Source organism: Osmia bicornis, chromosome 11, assembly GCF_907164935.1.
Source record: "Osmia bicornis bicornis chromosome 11, iOsmBic2.1, whole genome shotgun sequence".
NCBI classification, from domain to species: Eukaryota; Metazoa; Arthropoda; class Insecta; order Hymenoptera; family Megachilidae; genus Osmia; species Osmia bicornis.
In genome coordinates this window covers 814903-831977 of record NC_060226.1, presented here as the reverse complement: position 1 = coordinate 831977, position 17075 = coordinate 814903, and the positions used below count along the sequence as shown (strand labels likewise).

Genomic DNA, 17075 nt, shown 5'->3' with positions numbered 1-17075 from the left:
TTTACGTGATACTGGAAAGTATATGTAACACTATCTAATAAAAATACATAATTATCAAAGAGTAAGAATCATGAATCGCTTCTAACAAACAGTCTATAAGAATATCCTTAGTAAAGTACACCTTAGTAGAAATTAAATTTGAAATTCATTTTCAAAAATTTACTACACCCATTTATAGCGCCAGGTTAAGAGAAGGTCTAAGGGCTACAGCCCCGCGCTCCATTCTCCAGGGATCCTTGTTACAAGCCTTCCATTTACTACATTCAAAAGCATTCAATAAAGTTTTTTTTTATTGTTGCCCTTTTTAGCAACCGAAGGAAGCCTCAAAGGTTTGATATCTCCGGGCGCCACACCCTAAACATTTTAATCCAGTCCTATCCATGTATATACATATATCTGCTATAATAATAATAATAATAATAATATTTTAACAAAACGTTTTATCGTTTCTTTTAAATACTAATGCTAATCTGCTGAAAATCCAACTTCTTTAATTAAAGCAATCCAACTACGTTACAATGACACAGAACCTAAAAAAAAAGGAGAAAGAATTTGATTCAGTCGATTCAGAAGTTCTTTAGTTGGCAAAAAATAATTCGCGAGACGATCAAGCATAGAAAAATCGGGTAGCCGGAAGCATCGTCAGCCTTAATTGCGGTCCGGAAACCACGATGACGTCACATCTGGTCCCGTCGCTACTTAAACACAGCCCCTGGTCCGTTTCGTAGCCACGCCATCCCACCGGAAGCCGTGAACCAAGGGGGTAGGGGTGTGGCGTAGTTCGTGAATTTATACGGCGTTTAACCCGGTTTAAACTTTGGCACTTAAATTAAACAATAGAACAAACCGCGCCTCCGCACCGCGCCGAGTCGAACGTACGTCTTCGACTGAGCTTCCTCTGTCCTTTTCCTTCCGACATTTCAACCTACCCTTTCCCCTCTTTCCCGCGTTTTCAACCTCCTGATTCTAGCCGGGAAACGTCTATGCGGAATTACATTGTCAGACGTCGGATAGCGTTATTTCGCAATCGAGAGCTCACGTTTGAAGAGAATCCTAATTCTAGACGAACGGCACGATCCGTCTGGACTTCCGGCCGCGGTTCGTTCCGAATATGTGGGAATACCGATAGAAGGTTTCCGAAATATCTCTGACCTGATCGGTGCAGTTTGGTTTATTGATCTTACGGACCATTAACTGATTTGGCCAACAATTTTATTGGCCAGGAAATACCAGTAATAAATTGGTATAAAGTTATTGTAAAATAACAATATTCAACACGTTGACTGTTGCTTCAGCGTGAAGTTGTTGACGATTTTCATTATATATTTTTTCGTTTTATGAAAATTTAATTTTTTATTTTTACAGTATTTCCTTATTTTTATTATTTATAATTACAAGGAGGGTTGCGTTTAATTCTAAGCGAAATAGGCACGTGCCCAAGATAAAAGGAGGGACCCGCATCAAAGTGCTTGTCATTAGTGAATAAAATACCTATCTCTGTCGGCCTTGACTTTTAAATTTAAAAATACAGGGTGTTCGACAACAGGTGGGCAATATTTTAAGGAGTGATTCTAGGGACCTAAGGAGGGCCCCGATTTTCGTTTGCTCGCCTAGAGCCTGAAAAGCTCTAGACGCGGCCCTAAATACAAGTAGCTAATACAAATATTTCTAATTCGAGAGAATGAAGCATTTCTAGACGTATAATAATATGAGTGGTGGATTTTAACAAGTGTTTTTGGCTTTCGTAATAGGAGAAATTATGAAACAGTGTAGAATGAAATGATGAATAATGAAACTGGAAGTATTGTATTGATTCGGGAGTATCGAAGACTGTTGATTGACGTATCCTGTCCCGAAATAGAATTCAATTTGTGTAGAATTCGATATGCAATGATGGCGGCTGTTTTGTTGTTAGCAACAATTACGGCGTTGAGATTGAGTCTGATATTACCGAGTTTAACAAGATGAATGTATGTAATTACACATCATGAAAATATGCTGATTGCGTGATGTAAATGAAGTGTAATTTAATAACAGATATAATAGATAAACCAAATTTTATTATAAACATTATTACTACAATATGATACACTTAACATTTTTATCATGGTATCGTTAGAAAGGTGTTTATTTTTAAATTATACAAAATAATTGAACCAAGTGTTAAATTAAGATAAGACTGTTCATTTTGATTATTATATTATAAGAAAGTAGAGATTAATACATATTTAAATGAAAGAAAATATAATGCACTCGCATCGCTCGTATGGCTACTAGAGAACTGCGTCACGCCATAAAACATAAAAGATTACTAGCAAAAGAAGCTGGGCCGATAGATGGCCTTACACTATAAATTATATTTCTAAAATGATAGATATAAAATAAAAAGAAATGTCAGTAGGAATAATGAAATGGTGTTTAATGAAGGACCGTGTACTTTTTATCCGACTTCGAAAAGGAGGAGGATACTCAATTCGATGTGTATGTATTTTTTTTGTTTTTTTATGTATGTTCACCGATTACTCCGAGACGGATGGACCAATCGAAACGAAACCTTTTGCGTCTGGTAGAGTATGTCTCCTGATTGGTGCCGTTAAAAAAATATTTTGCATTTTTTCATTCCTAACGACTTTTTTTTCTAAATGTATGTTCGCCGATTATTCCAAGACGGATGAACCAATCGGAACGAAACCTTTTGCATCTTCTAAAGTATGTGTCCCGATTGGTCCCGTTAATAAAACATTTTATATTTTTTCATTCCGAACGCTTTTTATTGCAGAAAAACGTACTATTTCATGTACGTGCGCCGTACGTTCGCCGATTACTCCGAGACGGATGGACCAATCGGAACGAAACTTTTTGCATCTTGTAGAGTATATCGACCACTTGGTCCCGTCAGAAAGGCATTTTGCATTTTTTCATTGTTAACCATTTTTTTGCAAGAACGTAATGCTTGATTTACATTTTACACCGATTACCGCGAGACGGATGGACCAGTCGGATCGAAAATATTGCATCTTGTAGAGTATATCTTCCAATTGGTCCTGCAAAAAGATTGTTGTATTTTTTCATTCCTAACGACTTTTATCGCAAAATACGTAATACTTCATTTATATCTTCCTGCATGTATGCTGCAGGGAATGTACCGATAGCGATGAAACCTTTCACATTTACAATTAGTAGGAGGTATATCCGCGATGATCCCACTTGCAAAAATTTATGGAATTTGTTAATAACTACTGTTATAGCAAAAAATCCATTCCTTCATGTTACTCTGCAAGGAATGTACCGTTCGCGGTGAAATCTTTCATATTTAGTAGGATATACAGGGTGTTAATAGGAGTTAATAACTAAAAACACCGACCAATCCGAGCGCGTATAGCGCGCAGTTCCAGGGACTGCACTGACTGGTACGAAAACCGGGCCTGACGTAGGTCGCGAACGAACGTCTTGGCACCCCGTTGGCATAGCACAATAAAAAAACTGAACTGGTACAACATCTTTAGTCGTTTAAAATGAATACGGAACCTAATCTCTTGTCGCCTTTCATAATGTAAAAAAGGAAATTCTAAGCATTCTAAACAACAAATAAAAATGATTGAAATGGAATAATTAATAAACGTTTGAATTGTAGGCTACGTTAATGATGAAAAATTTGAAAACAATTTAAATGAAACTTACTCATTCGTTTCTAACTTAACCTGCTACGCTGAAGGCAAATAGTTCCCACTAGGTCACTGTGTCGATTCTGAACATTCGACGAGGAAACACCTCGCCTATTATTCATACCTAAGTGCAATAAATGAGTGGAGTTCACTGGCCCGATCATGAAAACAGCTGTTCTACCGAACGTGTTTCCTCGTTTCCCAGTGACAATTATCTGCTTTCAGCGTAGCAGGTTAATTTAGGGACGAATGCGAAAGTTTCATTTAAATTGTTTTTCAAATTTTTCATCATTAACGTAGCCTACAATTCAAACGTTTATTAATTATTCCATTTCAATCATTTTTATTTGTTGTTTAGAATGCTTAGAATTTCCTTTTTTACATTATGACAGGCGACAAGAGATTAAGTTTCGTATTCATTTTAAACGACTAAAAATGTTCTACCAGTTCAGTTTTTTCATTGTGCTATATCAACGGGGTGCCGAGCCGATCGTTCGCGACCTACGTCAGGCCCTGTTTTCGTAGCCGGCATTGCAGCTCCTGAGCCCGCGCGCTGTACGCGCTCGGATTGGTCGGTGTTTTTTGTTGAAAACTCGAAAACGAACCAACATTTTGGCAAAGGAAACAGTTGTTTAGAATCACCTCAGCAATCATCCCTCTTCGGCTGTCGAGATAGTCGCGTGACACCCTGTATATCCGCGATGATCTCACTCGTAAACATTTATGAAATTTGTTGTTTACTAACAACTTAAATTCGGTCAATTTTTTTCGGTTTATGGTTATTAGCTAAGCAACAGAAACCTAAAATCACCTTACACTACCTTACAAATACTACTGGTTCCACTAAAAAGTCTGAAATAAAATAATTTTTAACAAAAAAAACATCCGACTTCGAAATGCACTAAAAAGTGTAAAATAATTTCTATTTCATTTATACCAAGATTCCATAGCTATTAAAAATATCTATTTAATCGTTAAATAGGATACCAAATATACTTCAAACTTTTCGGAGGCGGCGCAAAATTAAAAATACCCGAACAAACGGTGCTGCCAATACCGATTTGATTGTGGTATGGTAAACTTGGTAATTAATAAGTCGTAAGAGAAAAATTATAGGTCCGGCTGAAAATATTTGTAATTGTAACGATTGTATGAGAAATTGGCAGCACTCCTGATGGACATGCACTATACTGCAGTTCACAAGAGACCATACTTAACTCTCGCCGCTCACTAGGTCTAGAGAGATTTTTAATAACGTGTGTTATTCCCCTCTCCAGCTTGCTTCTTATTATACTTTGCGATCATATAAATGGTGGGCAGAAATATATGACGTACGATAACTGATAACCGGTGATGATATTGTAAAGTTTCACGATACAATGAAATTCCTATTATTTGTCGCAAAAAAAAATGATGTGAACGCAAAGTAAGAAACAAGCTGTAAAGGAGAATCACACGCACTATTAAAAATCTCCCTAGACTTCATGCAGTATAGTTAATTCGCAGTGGGTTTGTTGATTCCCGTTGAATATTGTTTACTTGAAATTATCAAATGGGTGATTTATCATAGGTTGCCGACGCCCGAGTTATGATCTTCCTAGTAGAGGAAAAGTTTTTAATTTTGCGCCGCCTCCGAAAAGTTTGAAATATATTTGGTATCCTATTTAACGATTAAATAGATATTTTTAATAGCTATGGAATCTTGGTATAAATGAAATAGAAATTATTTTACACTTTTTAGTGCATTTCGAAGTCGGATGTTTTTTTTGTTAAAAATTATTTTATCGTATATTTCAATTGTATACTTTTCTAAATTTCATTTGATGCATCTAGTTATTCTCTATAAAAAAGTATTAAGGTTACTTGGGTCGAAAATTCAGCAGTTTAGAATTGAAAGAATATCTTAAGGGGAGACTACTAAGTTCCCCCTATCACTCCCTTAAATATCTTTTCAACTATTCAATTGTCGATTCAAGTGTCCTAATACCTTTTTGTAGAGAATAAAAAACACTTCAATTGATATATAACAAAATATACGATTCCATTAAAAAGAAAGAAAAGAAAAGAAAATGAAGACGACTTTGAAATATTTAATTTTGTCTCGTGTAATTTTTTTTTATTTGTTACCATTTTAGAAATATAATACAGTTGGCCCAGTTGCATGGGACACCCTGTATAGTGAAGTAAAATTCTTTCTCTAGCAAGTGGTAAATTATTTACTGTTTACTGTTTACCATTTGCTTCGAAGCTCTGTTCATATCCTTTTGTATCCCTGTCTTGTTATGCTTCATTCTATTCTATTTCATCCCTTATACGTATCCATTCTATTCGCTCGGGTGGAAATTCATGGTCCATTGAGTTCCCCTTATTTTTGACCACACGCGCTGCTGTTCCTCTGAACGTTCGTCTGAATTCTCATGGACCTGTTTCACTTATTATTAGTCCAAAATCCCATCGATGTATCTTTGAACAGCGGAACCAAAATTAATGTAAACTTAATCATGAAATTAAATTCCTGAATAAGCAATAATTTGATTTTTAACAATTCTAAATTAAATAACTATCGATTCTTTACCGAAATTCGTCTTCATAGCGAACAAGGAATTCGCTCTCATCTGTTCAGAGCGAACTTTCCTTTGATCGTGGAAAACTTCTGTCGGTCGCATTAATCACCGATGCACCGATGAAGTTCGCGACGCGTCTCACGAGCTAGCCGGTTTCCGCGGACCGTCCTCCGTGAATCTTCCACTTCCGGCGGGAACAAAACGGCCGAAGCATAGTCAGAATTCGCGATGACGATTGTTCGCCTGCTACGACTTTCTTAGACGGTTTTCGTGGAAAGGGGATGAACTTTGAGTTTCAACGAAAGAACGACGCCTTTTGTGTAGACTGGGACCTCGCAGAATCGCCTCGCGAGTCTTCTTCCGGCTCTCATCGATCCGACTTCCGACTCGGAAAATGGAAAGGGAAAAAAAGGGAAGTGACGCGATTCGAGGAACGAGAGAGACATTTATGAATTGAAGTTCGAAAGTAACACTTAGAAGACTGATTATAATAAATAATATAAATAATATAATGAAATATCATTTTTTCCAAAAATAAAAGTCTACAAATCCTACCTACCAAATTTCCTTAAAACTATTCATCGGTTCGAAATTAATAGCAAAGGTTCCTTGATTTATTTTAAAAAATAAATTTAGAAACATTTCCTTCAAAATCGATCTAGAATAATTTACAAGGCACAAAACCTGTCATAAAATCGAAGATCAAGACAGAGAAAAAGAGGTAGCCGGGCGTCGAAGCGGAAACTGCGGCACGTTTAATGGAAGGCAGACGAAACTAGCCGGAAAAGAGCCCGTGGGACGGAAATCTATTGCAAAATAATAAGTTATCCGTGGAGCGACTTTTGCCGACGTGTCTTCCGTGGTTACCTTTTCCCTGAGGTTACCTCATTATTTCTAACTGATGATACCATAATTCAACTTCTCGCGACGTACAAGTAAATCGACTTTCTACCTACGTATTTAGGTATAGTCCGATATGAGTCCAATCCTTGCTATGTCGATCTACGAATTATTGACCTAATCAATTATTTTACCACGACAAGTATAGGTATTTTTGTATTTTTTTATTTTTATCATTTGAGAATCAACTGACAAATTTTATTTTCATATGAATAAAAAATTAAGATAGATGAATTTTTTGGGACATTTACGAATCTAAATTATTTGAATTACCTGATTGTGAGATAAAGTTTAACAATTTTTCGAACAGTGGCTCGACCCGTTTTTAACTGTTACAAATTTAAATAACCTAAATAACTGAAAGTGAATAGCCGATTACACAGGGCCTTGAAAACGTTCAAAATCTCTGATACCTATGCTGATGGTGTACTAATTAGAAGCTTTGCTGTGCGGAAAAGAGCGAGGATGAGAGTTCAAGATAGAGTCACGCGGCAGGTAATTTTGGGAACAGGATGAAATTTGGTAAAGCCTTGACCGTGTACCAGCTCATCTCCTGGTCTTACCGAGGCCGACACGAAATTAACGCTTTGTATGCGACTGAAAACTGTGTGACATACCGCCAAGTCCCGTGATGCACAGGTTGGTTCATTAACTTCGTTATAAAGGAATGCTTTTTTCTCTTCGCAACGACCTCGTGGTATTGCTATAATTTCTCGTTCAGCCTCGTTACTTAAAAAGGTACGTCGTTAAACACGAGTGTTTGAGATTTTGAATGGTTTATGTGTCAAATAGGGTCATTATTTTATTCTATTTAATCGTTATTTTACATGATTAATGTATTTTACTTCGTTGATGTATTTGTGTTCGGTAATATATAAGTTTTCAAGACCTGAACCTAGCAGCCGTCTTTGAAAAATTCAATTTCTTCAAATTGTATTGTATTCCCCTTCGTTTGTACCTGTTTGTACCACCTTTACTTTCATTTTTACCCCGAGGGGTGAAAAGATATAAGGGGGCGAAAATACCTTAGCAGCCCACTTTAACATTTTTTAATTCTCTCAACGCCATAAAAAAAAGAAACGTTTGTACCCGTTTGTATCACCTTCAGTTTCGTTTTTACACCAAGGGGTTTGTTTGTACCGATTTCTGAAACTGACTCCAAGGCTGACCGCCATTTTTGAACATTTTTTATATTAATCACATAAAGACCATAAATATTGTTTACCTAATATTACTAACTCCAAATATACGACCTACAGAATTTCACCCCCTATGCGTTAGTCGGAAACTATAGTGGCTCGTTAAAAGAAAAGAACTATCCGAGATAAATGAGATCTCTTATGTGCTGAGTAACAGAAAACAACGCAAAACCTGATGGCTCGACCTTACAAAAAAGACAACAACTGTTAATCTGAGTATTATTTTCAAATATACTTAATGGAACATATCGAATGATTAATGAAAGAACTACTGAGAAAATATAACATTTAGCATTCAAAGTATCGTAAAAGTTTATCGCACCATCTGCAAAATAAGTTTAACGCGATAATTCTCTTCGTACGAAACGGAATGATATTGTGCATATAATTAATGATTGTTAAGTGATATAAAACAAAAATTCCCGGTTACCCATTGGGGTTTTTTTTACAAATCGGTACAAACGAACCCCTTGGGGTTCACTTTCAACGAAAGTGAAGGTGGTACAAACGGGTACAAACAACTAGGAAACAACACCCGCAAGAAGATTTGAAAAATCTTCAAAAAAGGCGAAGTTACCTCTTGGGATCATTTTCAAAAATCGGTACAAACGAACCCCTTGGGGTACATACAAACGAAAGTGAAGGTGGTACAAACGGGTATAAACGAAGGAGAATACAATACAATTTGACGAAATTGAATTTTTCAAAGTCGGGTGCCAGGTTTTTCACACTTACTTTAAATTTTCAAGTTGGAAGTGTTTTCATATGTTATTGCGTATAAAATTAGATGTAATTTTTTGGGCCTCTTTGTGTTCTGGGCAAACTTTTGAACTTGAATTTCCGTTCGAATCTACAAAAGTTCCAATCCGAACTCTCGACTCGAATTTTCGGGTACCACCACACCCGTAATACATATAAGATTATTAAAGTTTACAATCAATGCTCAATACCAAATATTTTACTAAATGATATTAAATACTTCATTATAATAACCAAGAACATTATTATACTTGATTAATTTCGTTCTGAAATTGCTCAAAATATATTAATAAAACGAAACAATTCTGCTATTATTTCAAAGTTTACAAAATACCGGTCAGCTTCGCAATTATAATAAACGTTTGATTAAAATATCAATCAAAAGTGAGTGAAATCGATCGAGAACGGTTTATTGAAAATACTTTAATCGCTCATTAATTTTCGGTCGAATTACAAAACACCGACTAGAAGCTGGTGCTGTAGTTTTATACGGGTGATTGTAATTCAATGAACGGTTGTTCGACTGAAATTTTACCAGGAACGATGGTGATTTAAATGAAAATGATTTGCGCGGAAAACGTAATACAGGATAATTGCGTTCCATGCGAAACTTAATAGAGTTACGCTATTTTAATTGTATATTACGTTTTCCTCTTTTGCTTATCAGCTTTTTATTCAATTACTATTTTTTCATTCTTTTTCCACTTTCATGGAGAAAATACACCTACTACTAATTGTATAGGTAATAAACATTCTGTGTTTATCGGATAATAAATTTAAATTAAGAAAATTTTCATAGAAAACATGGTAAAAAGTTCTATTTGAAACAGATTGGTATGATTTTCAGTCAGTTTTGATTGAACTCAGGCGCACAAAAAATAAAATGACTTCTATGAATTTCATTTCCAGGTTTCTGGACATTTACACAACACTGGTCAGTTCCTGGTATTCAGAGCCGATCGAGAAGCAAAAGTTCGGGTCAACATAACGGGTGGTCCACTCGCTTATCATTATCAGTTCGAAGAAATTTACATTCACTATGGAATGGACAACGATCATGGGTCCGAGCATCGTATCAATAATTATGCATTTCCTGCTGAGGTGAGTGAAATAATTCATTATTGCAATAATAATAACTCAATAAATTCAATGCGCTTGCAATTGTTCTACATATATCTGAAGTGTTAGAATATGTATAATAATAATTCCGAAATAATAGATTTCTTTCAATTATTCAAAATTTATTAGTAATCCTTGAACGGTGAACAACTGACAGTAACACTTAAAATTTAATTTTAAATTTCTTTATTTCTATTTTCCAAACTTTAACCCTTTGAAGACAAATTTTTAATACTAATCTTATTCTCAATTTTTATCTACAATTTCAAGATTCTAAAATGAAAAAATTAGCTAATTAGAAAATTGGGAAATCAAAAAGGTAAAAAATCAGGATGTTAGGAAATTAAAAAAAATAGAAGACTAGAAAATTCTATCGCTCTAACTATCAAGATATGTACTACAACTCAATAGATCTTAAAAACAAGTGCAGTCAAGCCCGGTTTAAAACACGCTCGTTGATTCAATAAAGCATTGCGGTCCAACGAATAAAAATTTCACTTTGTGCAATATTTCGAAATTATTTATTAAGATATAATTTGTTCACGAATAAGATATTCATGTATTGTTTCTGTAGTAAGGCACATTCCAATTCATATGAATCCGTTTAACAAAACAATCAAATTCAGACATTATAACTTAAAGGTCTATGCATCGCAATTTAAGAATTCGATTATGACAGTAAAGAATGGAAGAAACTTGAAATGATGAAAAGTTCGAATTACGCACGCGTGAATTTAAGAATTCAATAATAGAAGTATATGACCCTTATTCAAAATCTGACAGACACACAAAAGTCGTGACATAAGCACACTTAATGAAGCGTGCTAAAAAATATCGGTGCCGGTACACATGTGTACCAGGAGTTTTTAAAGGTTTTAACTATTTTTTATCCTTTATTTAATGAAAATTTTACTAAGAATGTTTAAAATCAATTTGTTCAATTTGCTCCGTAGAAACAAAGCAAAACTTTATCACAAAATGTTGTGTTACATTAATAACTGTTAGAATTGATTCATTTTTCATATAATGATCCTTTGAAATGATCAGCAACAGGCAAAACAAGCATATTTACCAGTAATATTGATCGATGTTACGAATCAGTGGATATGAAATTGCCTCGATTCGAAGTCAGTTTCGAATTCAACACATTCGAGGAATAACACGGAATCGGGTTCGTTGCAGATCGTATTAGACTCGGATGACTTTACATTACGAAATAAAGGAACTTATAATGTTCTAATTGTAAGTACCTACTCAACCCTTTTGTTATCGCGCATTTTAATTAAATATCGTTCACTGTATAGCAAATAACAATAAAATTCGATGCTTGAAATTTTATGAATAAATTATTCGAAAGATTTTTACATATTGGAAAATTGATATGTAAATTAATAATGAAAGTGAAAAAGAATCTAAAATTAAATTTAAATTGTTGTAATCATTTAAAGATTAATATACGTATGTTTGACTTAGGAAATAAACAATTCGTTTTTTCTTTCAAAGTTTGTGAAAATCGATAAATATACCTATTTCCTGTGTTTCCACAATACCGGAATTTGTAATTACTGCTCGAATATATCGTAAAACGATGAAAGGCTGCGCGAAATACAACTGAATTACTAATTTTATCTCTGCAGAATCATATGCAGAATTGAATATCCATTGTTCAGCAAAATTGCATCAAAAAATAATTCTCTTTTGTATCACTCTGTCCTCTGAAAGTATCGAAACAGAAAAGTGAAAAGGGATGAGTCGAATGAAATTAGCGAGGTAATGCTTTTACAGTAGCACGGAAAAATTATTCCCCGAGTCAGGAATTAAAAAGGCTCTGAATTTTTTATCAAGTCGATATTGAGCATTTAGCATTGAAAATTCGCCGTAAAAGTTTTTCGTCTTTAATTATATAGATATTAACGCGAGCTCGTTTCGACGAGGATCATTTTCTGTGACCTTACGTCTTACGTCAAACCTATTCGTCAAACGAAATATAAAATTTACAGACACGACTCTGTGCCATTTACATCATTTTGTCACTCAAAATATAATATCTGATAGATTTTTAACTTGAATTTTCAACAATCAATCACATTCAATCGCTTAATTTTTACAATTAATCCTCTCTGGTTTCGATTAGGGTTAACACTATTTATTAGTGGTAATTTCAAATTAGGTATTTTTAACACTAGAACTACCAACAGTTAATTCACACTTATTTTTAAGTTGAAAATAATGTAGAAAATTAAATATATAAGGAATGAAACATAATTTAATATATACATCCATTCTTTACCTCGACAATAGCCAATATACATTTCAACAAAAATACCTCGATAAAATTTATAACTTAAAATCAGAAACTTGAAACCAGTCATTTTTAGTGGTTTGGTAGTTCTAGTTAAAGAACTGAAATTTATCCCATCTGTTTATGAACATTCTGCATGTGGAGCTTTTTTTTCTACATTATCATTTTGTTCAGCGATATCCAGGGGGTAATGTGGAAACCGGGATACATATAACCATTTTTCCAGAGCAAGCCTGATTTGATCACGTGTATACTCAGATTTTTAATGTCATAACCTATACTTATTATTACCAAAATTGAAAGATTAAATTTTACATTGAGGCACATAAAATTATTGTCTTTTTCATATATTTTAATAGTGTTATACTAGAAAAATTTAAAAATATAATTTTTTAATCTGGGAATTCATCCGTTTAAAAGTTACGCATATGTATAACTAGCTTTTGCCCGCAGCTTCGCTCGCACAGGAAACCGTTTAATGCCCTCGGAAATTGATATTGTTACTCCATAAAACATTTTATCCCCCTGTTCGCCCCTATAGAGTTTTAATTTTGTCATGTTGCCATCTTAGATTTCAAAATTGATGCCATTTTCGTAATTAACGTCCCAAGAAACATCAATAACTTCACCCATATCGATTTTTAGGCACCTATCGTACCGGGGTTCGGAACTCATATATACCTGAACCGTATGCCGGGGTACCGCTTGCGAGAACACCTAGGCTCGTCGCCACCTAGCGGACCCCGACCCGAACTCAAGGCGTCCGGGGAGACGAAACCCTCTCTCCCCCTCCACTAAATGCCTACAGTTGGAAGATAATGGCCTTATAACTTTGAAACAACGGTTTAGTGATAAGATAATAATTACGTACTTACATGTTAAATTTGAAGTTTCTAGATACATTTACGGAAATAAGGCAACTTTAAAGAGAAATAATGGTAATTATTTAGAAGTTGGTCCTCCTCACCGATTTTCGTGACCTTGAAATATGTTGTCAACGTCATCATTCCGAACTACTTTTCTCTATACATGTTACTGCAGCTCGGCCTTAGTTTCCAAGATATTCGTAAAAAACTGCAATTATACTTCTGTCACCAGTACACTGTATTCCGGGAAAAATGGAGACTGAATAGTGATTGAAAGAGTGATTGAAGTGGTTGGAGGTTAGGGTTAGGGTTAGGGTTAGGTTAGGTTTAGGTTTAGAGCGTATATCGCGTGATACGGGAGCTAATATTCCTCGTTATGGAACTCGTACGTCTCATTACGTGGGATATATAGCTGAGTTTTTATTCCGACGTCAACATGATGTTAATGAGCGTATAATGGCATTTTGCGACATGATGGGCGAAATGTTTCCGATTTCTGACAAAACATAAAATGAATACCTAATAGGTATACAATATATAAAAGATGAAAGAAAGAGTAACTATAACGTGAAAACATCAAAAACAAAACCCTAACCCTAACCCTAACCTCAAACCACTTCAATCACTCTTTCAATCACCATTCAGTCTCCATTTTTCCCGGAATACATTGTACTCGTAATCTAATTGTAAGTTTAACCAAAGAGTTTTGCAAATATCTCGGAAACTAAGGCCGAGCGGCGGTAACATGTATAGGGAAAAGTTGTTCAGAATGATGACCTTGACAACATATTTCAAGGTCACGAAAGTCGGTGAGGAGGACCAACTTCTAAATAATTACCGAAATAATTGTATCAATGAGCATTAAGACTAAGTATGAAGTAAATCCGGCCACGAACACAATATGTCCGATACAAAGGTTGCAACCCCTTTTCACCCCTTCAGGGGTTGAATCTTTTAAAATGCCGAAATAGGTGTTTGATTAAATATATCAAAGTGCGTTAAGACCAAGTTTCAAGCAAATCCGACCACAAATAAAATATTCCTGATACAAAGGTTGCAACCCCTTTTCACCCTTTCAGGGGTTGAATTCTTTAAAATGCTGAAATAGGTGTTTGATTAAATATATCAGAGAGCGTTAAGACCAAGTTTCAAGCAAATCCGACCACAAATAAAATATTCTTCATACAAAGGTTGCAACCCCTTTTCACCCCCTTATGGGTGGAATTTCGAAATATCCTCTCTTATTCCTTGTATACATCATAAAGGAAACCTCTGTGCCAAATTTCGGCTTTCTAGATCCGAGGGTTTGGCCTGGGCGTTGATGAGTCAGTGAGTCAGGTCTTTTCTTTTTATACAGGGTGTCCCAGAACTGAGGTAGGAGCCAAAGAGGGTTGATTGGTAAGGTCATTCTGAACAACTTTTTCCTTTGCCAAAATGTTGGTAAAGGCTTCGTTTTCGAGTTATTAGCGAAAAACACTGGCCAATCAGAGCGCGCCGTTAGTGCGGGCCGAATCACGGGAGTGTTGGGTATGCTCCGCGCGGTCGTGATCAAGTGCATCGGCACTACGTCGGTATAATAAGATTCGTTGGGCAAAAGTTGTATCGAATGATGAATTAAAAAAAGAAAGGAATAATAGTATCGAATTATTGATTGCTCATGAACAACGAATCCTATTACACCGATGTGGTGCCAATGCACTTGATCACGACCACGGTTTGAACGCAGAGCATACCCAACACTCTCGTGGTTCGGCCCGCGCTAAGGGCGCGCTCTGATTGGCCAGTGTTTTTCGTTAATAACTCGAAAACGAAGCCTTAAACAACATTTTGACAAAGGAAAAAGTTGTTTAGAATGATCTCAGCAATCATCCCTCTTCGGCTCCTACCCCAGTTCTGGGACACACTGTATATATAGAAGATAAAACTGAACATTTTGATTTTTCTTTTGACCGTTTTGGTTTGACGTCATCCCGACTTGTATCTATGATCTGATTGGTCCGCGAAAACGTGCATTAATTTACTGCTACAAAAAAGTTAACCTAACACGTGCAAAATAAAGTTCAGCTCATTGAAATATTATTAATATTGCTAAATTATTAATGATGCAATTATAAACTGAATCGTTTTGTAAAAATGTAAAATATTTTTCAATGTTTTGAATTAAAGATTCTTTTCTTGATGTATGAATTTTATTATGAAATAACAGGGACTTTGTCAATAACACGAGAAACGAAGAGGTCCAAAGATAATTATGAAAATCCATTAACAGAGAGTTGACAAGGTTCATCAGCGAATCATGGACAAGGTTAAGAGCATAACGAGAACGCCGGTTGGCGGGTCCAACGACGACGACGACGTAGTTAATCAAAATTAATCACGGGCCGGCTTCCTAACGAGACAAATTAAACATTCGTTAAACGCGACGTGACGATGACCCAATTAACTGCGGCCTGTTCATCCTTCCGGCAAGCAAACCCTCTCCACACGCGACCCACTTTTCGTGGACGTCAACGGGCCGAGAAAGAACATCGTGCGTGACAGGCATCGTCCATGATTTTCATTTTAATTAGAATTTTGCCTCAGAAAAAAGCACTTTTTTTTCTATAAATTGTTTTTCATTTCTCGAAGATTAAAGTTTTCCTTTTTTTTAAATTTCTTTTCTTTTGGTATCAAAACTTTTTTACAATGAATCAACGTTTAAAATTTAATGATCTGTATGGATTATTGCACTATTTTATGATTTTCACATATTATGGTAAATATAATAGGATTGTTTTAAGGATTATAATCCTTAAAAAAGGATTGTATAAACAATTGCAACAATATGTGGCCTCCAGACAAGAGCAAGATTAAGATTCATAAGGGTCGAGGCTAGAAACCTTTAAGGGCCGCCGTGGTTACTTAAAACTTGCTTCAAAAATTGAAATTAAATGGCATTCAATTGTAGAGAAAAATAATAATCTGCAAAGGATTATATATATATATATATATATATATTAATAATTTAATGATTTAAAAAATTTAAATGAAGAGAATTCAGTTTCATAATAGCAAAATGATCAAAATTTGAAATTTTTTGAATTGTCGTCACTGAATGATGAAAAATCGTTAAATCATCATTATGAAAAAATCATTAAACCATTACTATGAAAAATTATTCGATCATTAAATCACAATTATGATAAATCATTAAATAATCATATAACGAAGATTTATCAAAATTGAAACGAGCGGATTTATTTTTACAATAGCAGTTGAGTCAAAAATTTGCAAGATTATAGTGGATTCGAAGCGGTGGAATTTTTTGACATACATGGTTAATGAAATTCTTAAAACGGGGTGCGGGACTACAGCCCCCCTTAAATCTCATTGATCCGGCACAACTCCCATGTTACAAGTTGCTCATCAATGATTTAAATATTTCAGTTTGTTGTTTAATGTGATGATAATTAGTTATGAAAATGAGGAGAAATAATCAGGTATGGAAAGTAGTCGCATGTGATGAAATAAAATCTGTAAAATGAGAAGCGAAACATAACAAAATTTGTATAGTAGCAGATCAAAATTGATCAAAAGTAATTAAATGGTAACGACATAATAGAGGTTGTAAATTGATATTTGGGTTTTAATTAGAGCCAACTGTAATTAGTTTCGAAGGGTAACGAGGAAATGACAGGAATGCAAAGTGGGTTGATCAGTGT

At 35.0% G+C, this 17075-nt stretch overlaps 1 protein-coding gene across 3 annotated transcripts in view; it reads left to right on the top strand.

Annotated features, from left to right (window-relative positions):
* LOC114878174 (carbonic anhydrase-related protein 10) overlaps positions 1–17075 on the top strand; it is a 248034-nt gene that overhangs the window by 182269 nt on the left and 48690 nt on the right. For all 3 annotated transcript variants that reach the window (XM_029191668.2, XM_029191669.2, XM_029191670.2), the window contains exon 4: positions 9997–10188. In XM_029191668.2, coding sequence (XP_029047501.1) covers positions 9997–10188 — 192 coding nt within the window. The remainder of the gene's footprint in view (positions 1–9996; positions 10189–17075) is intronic.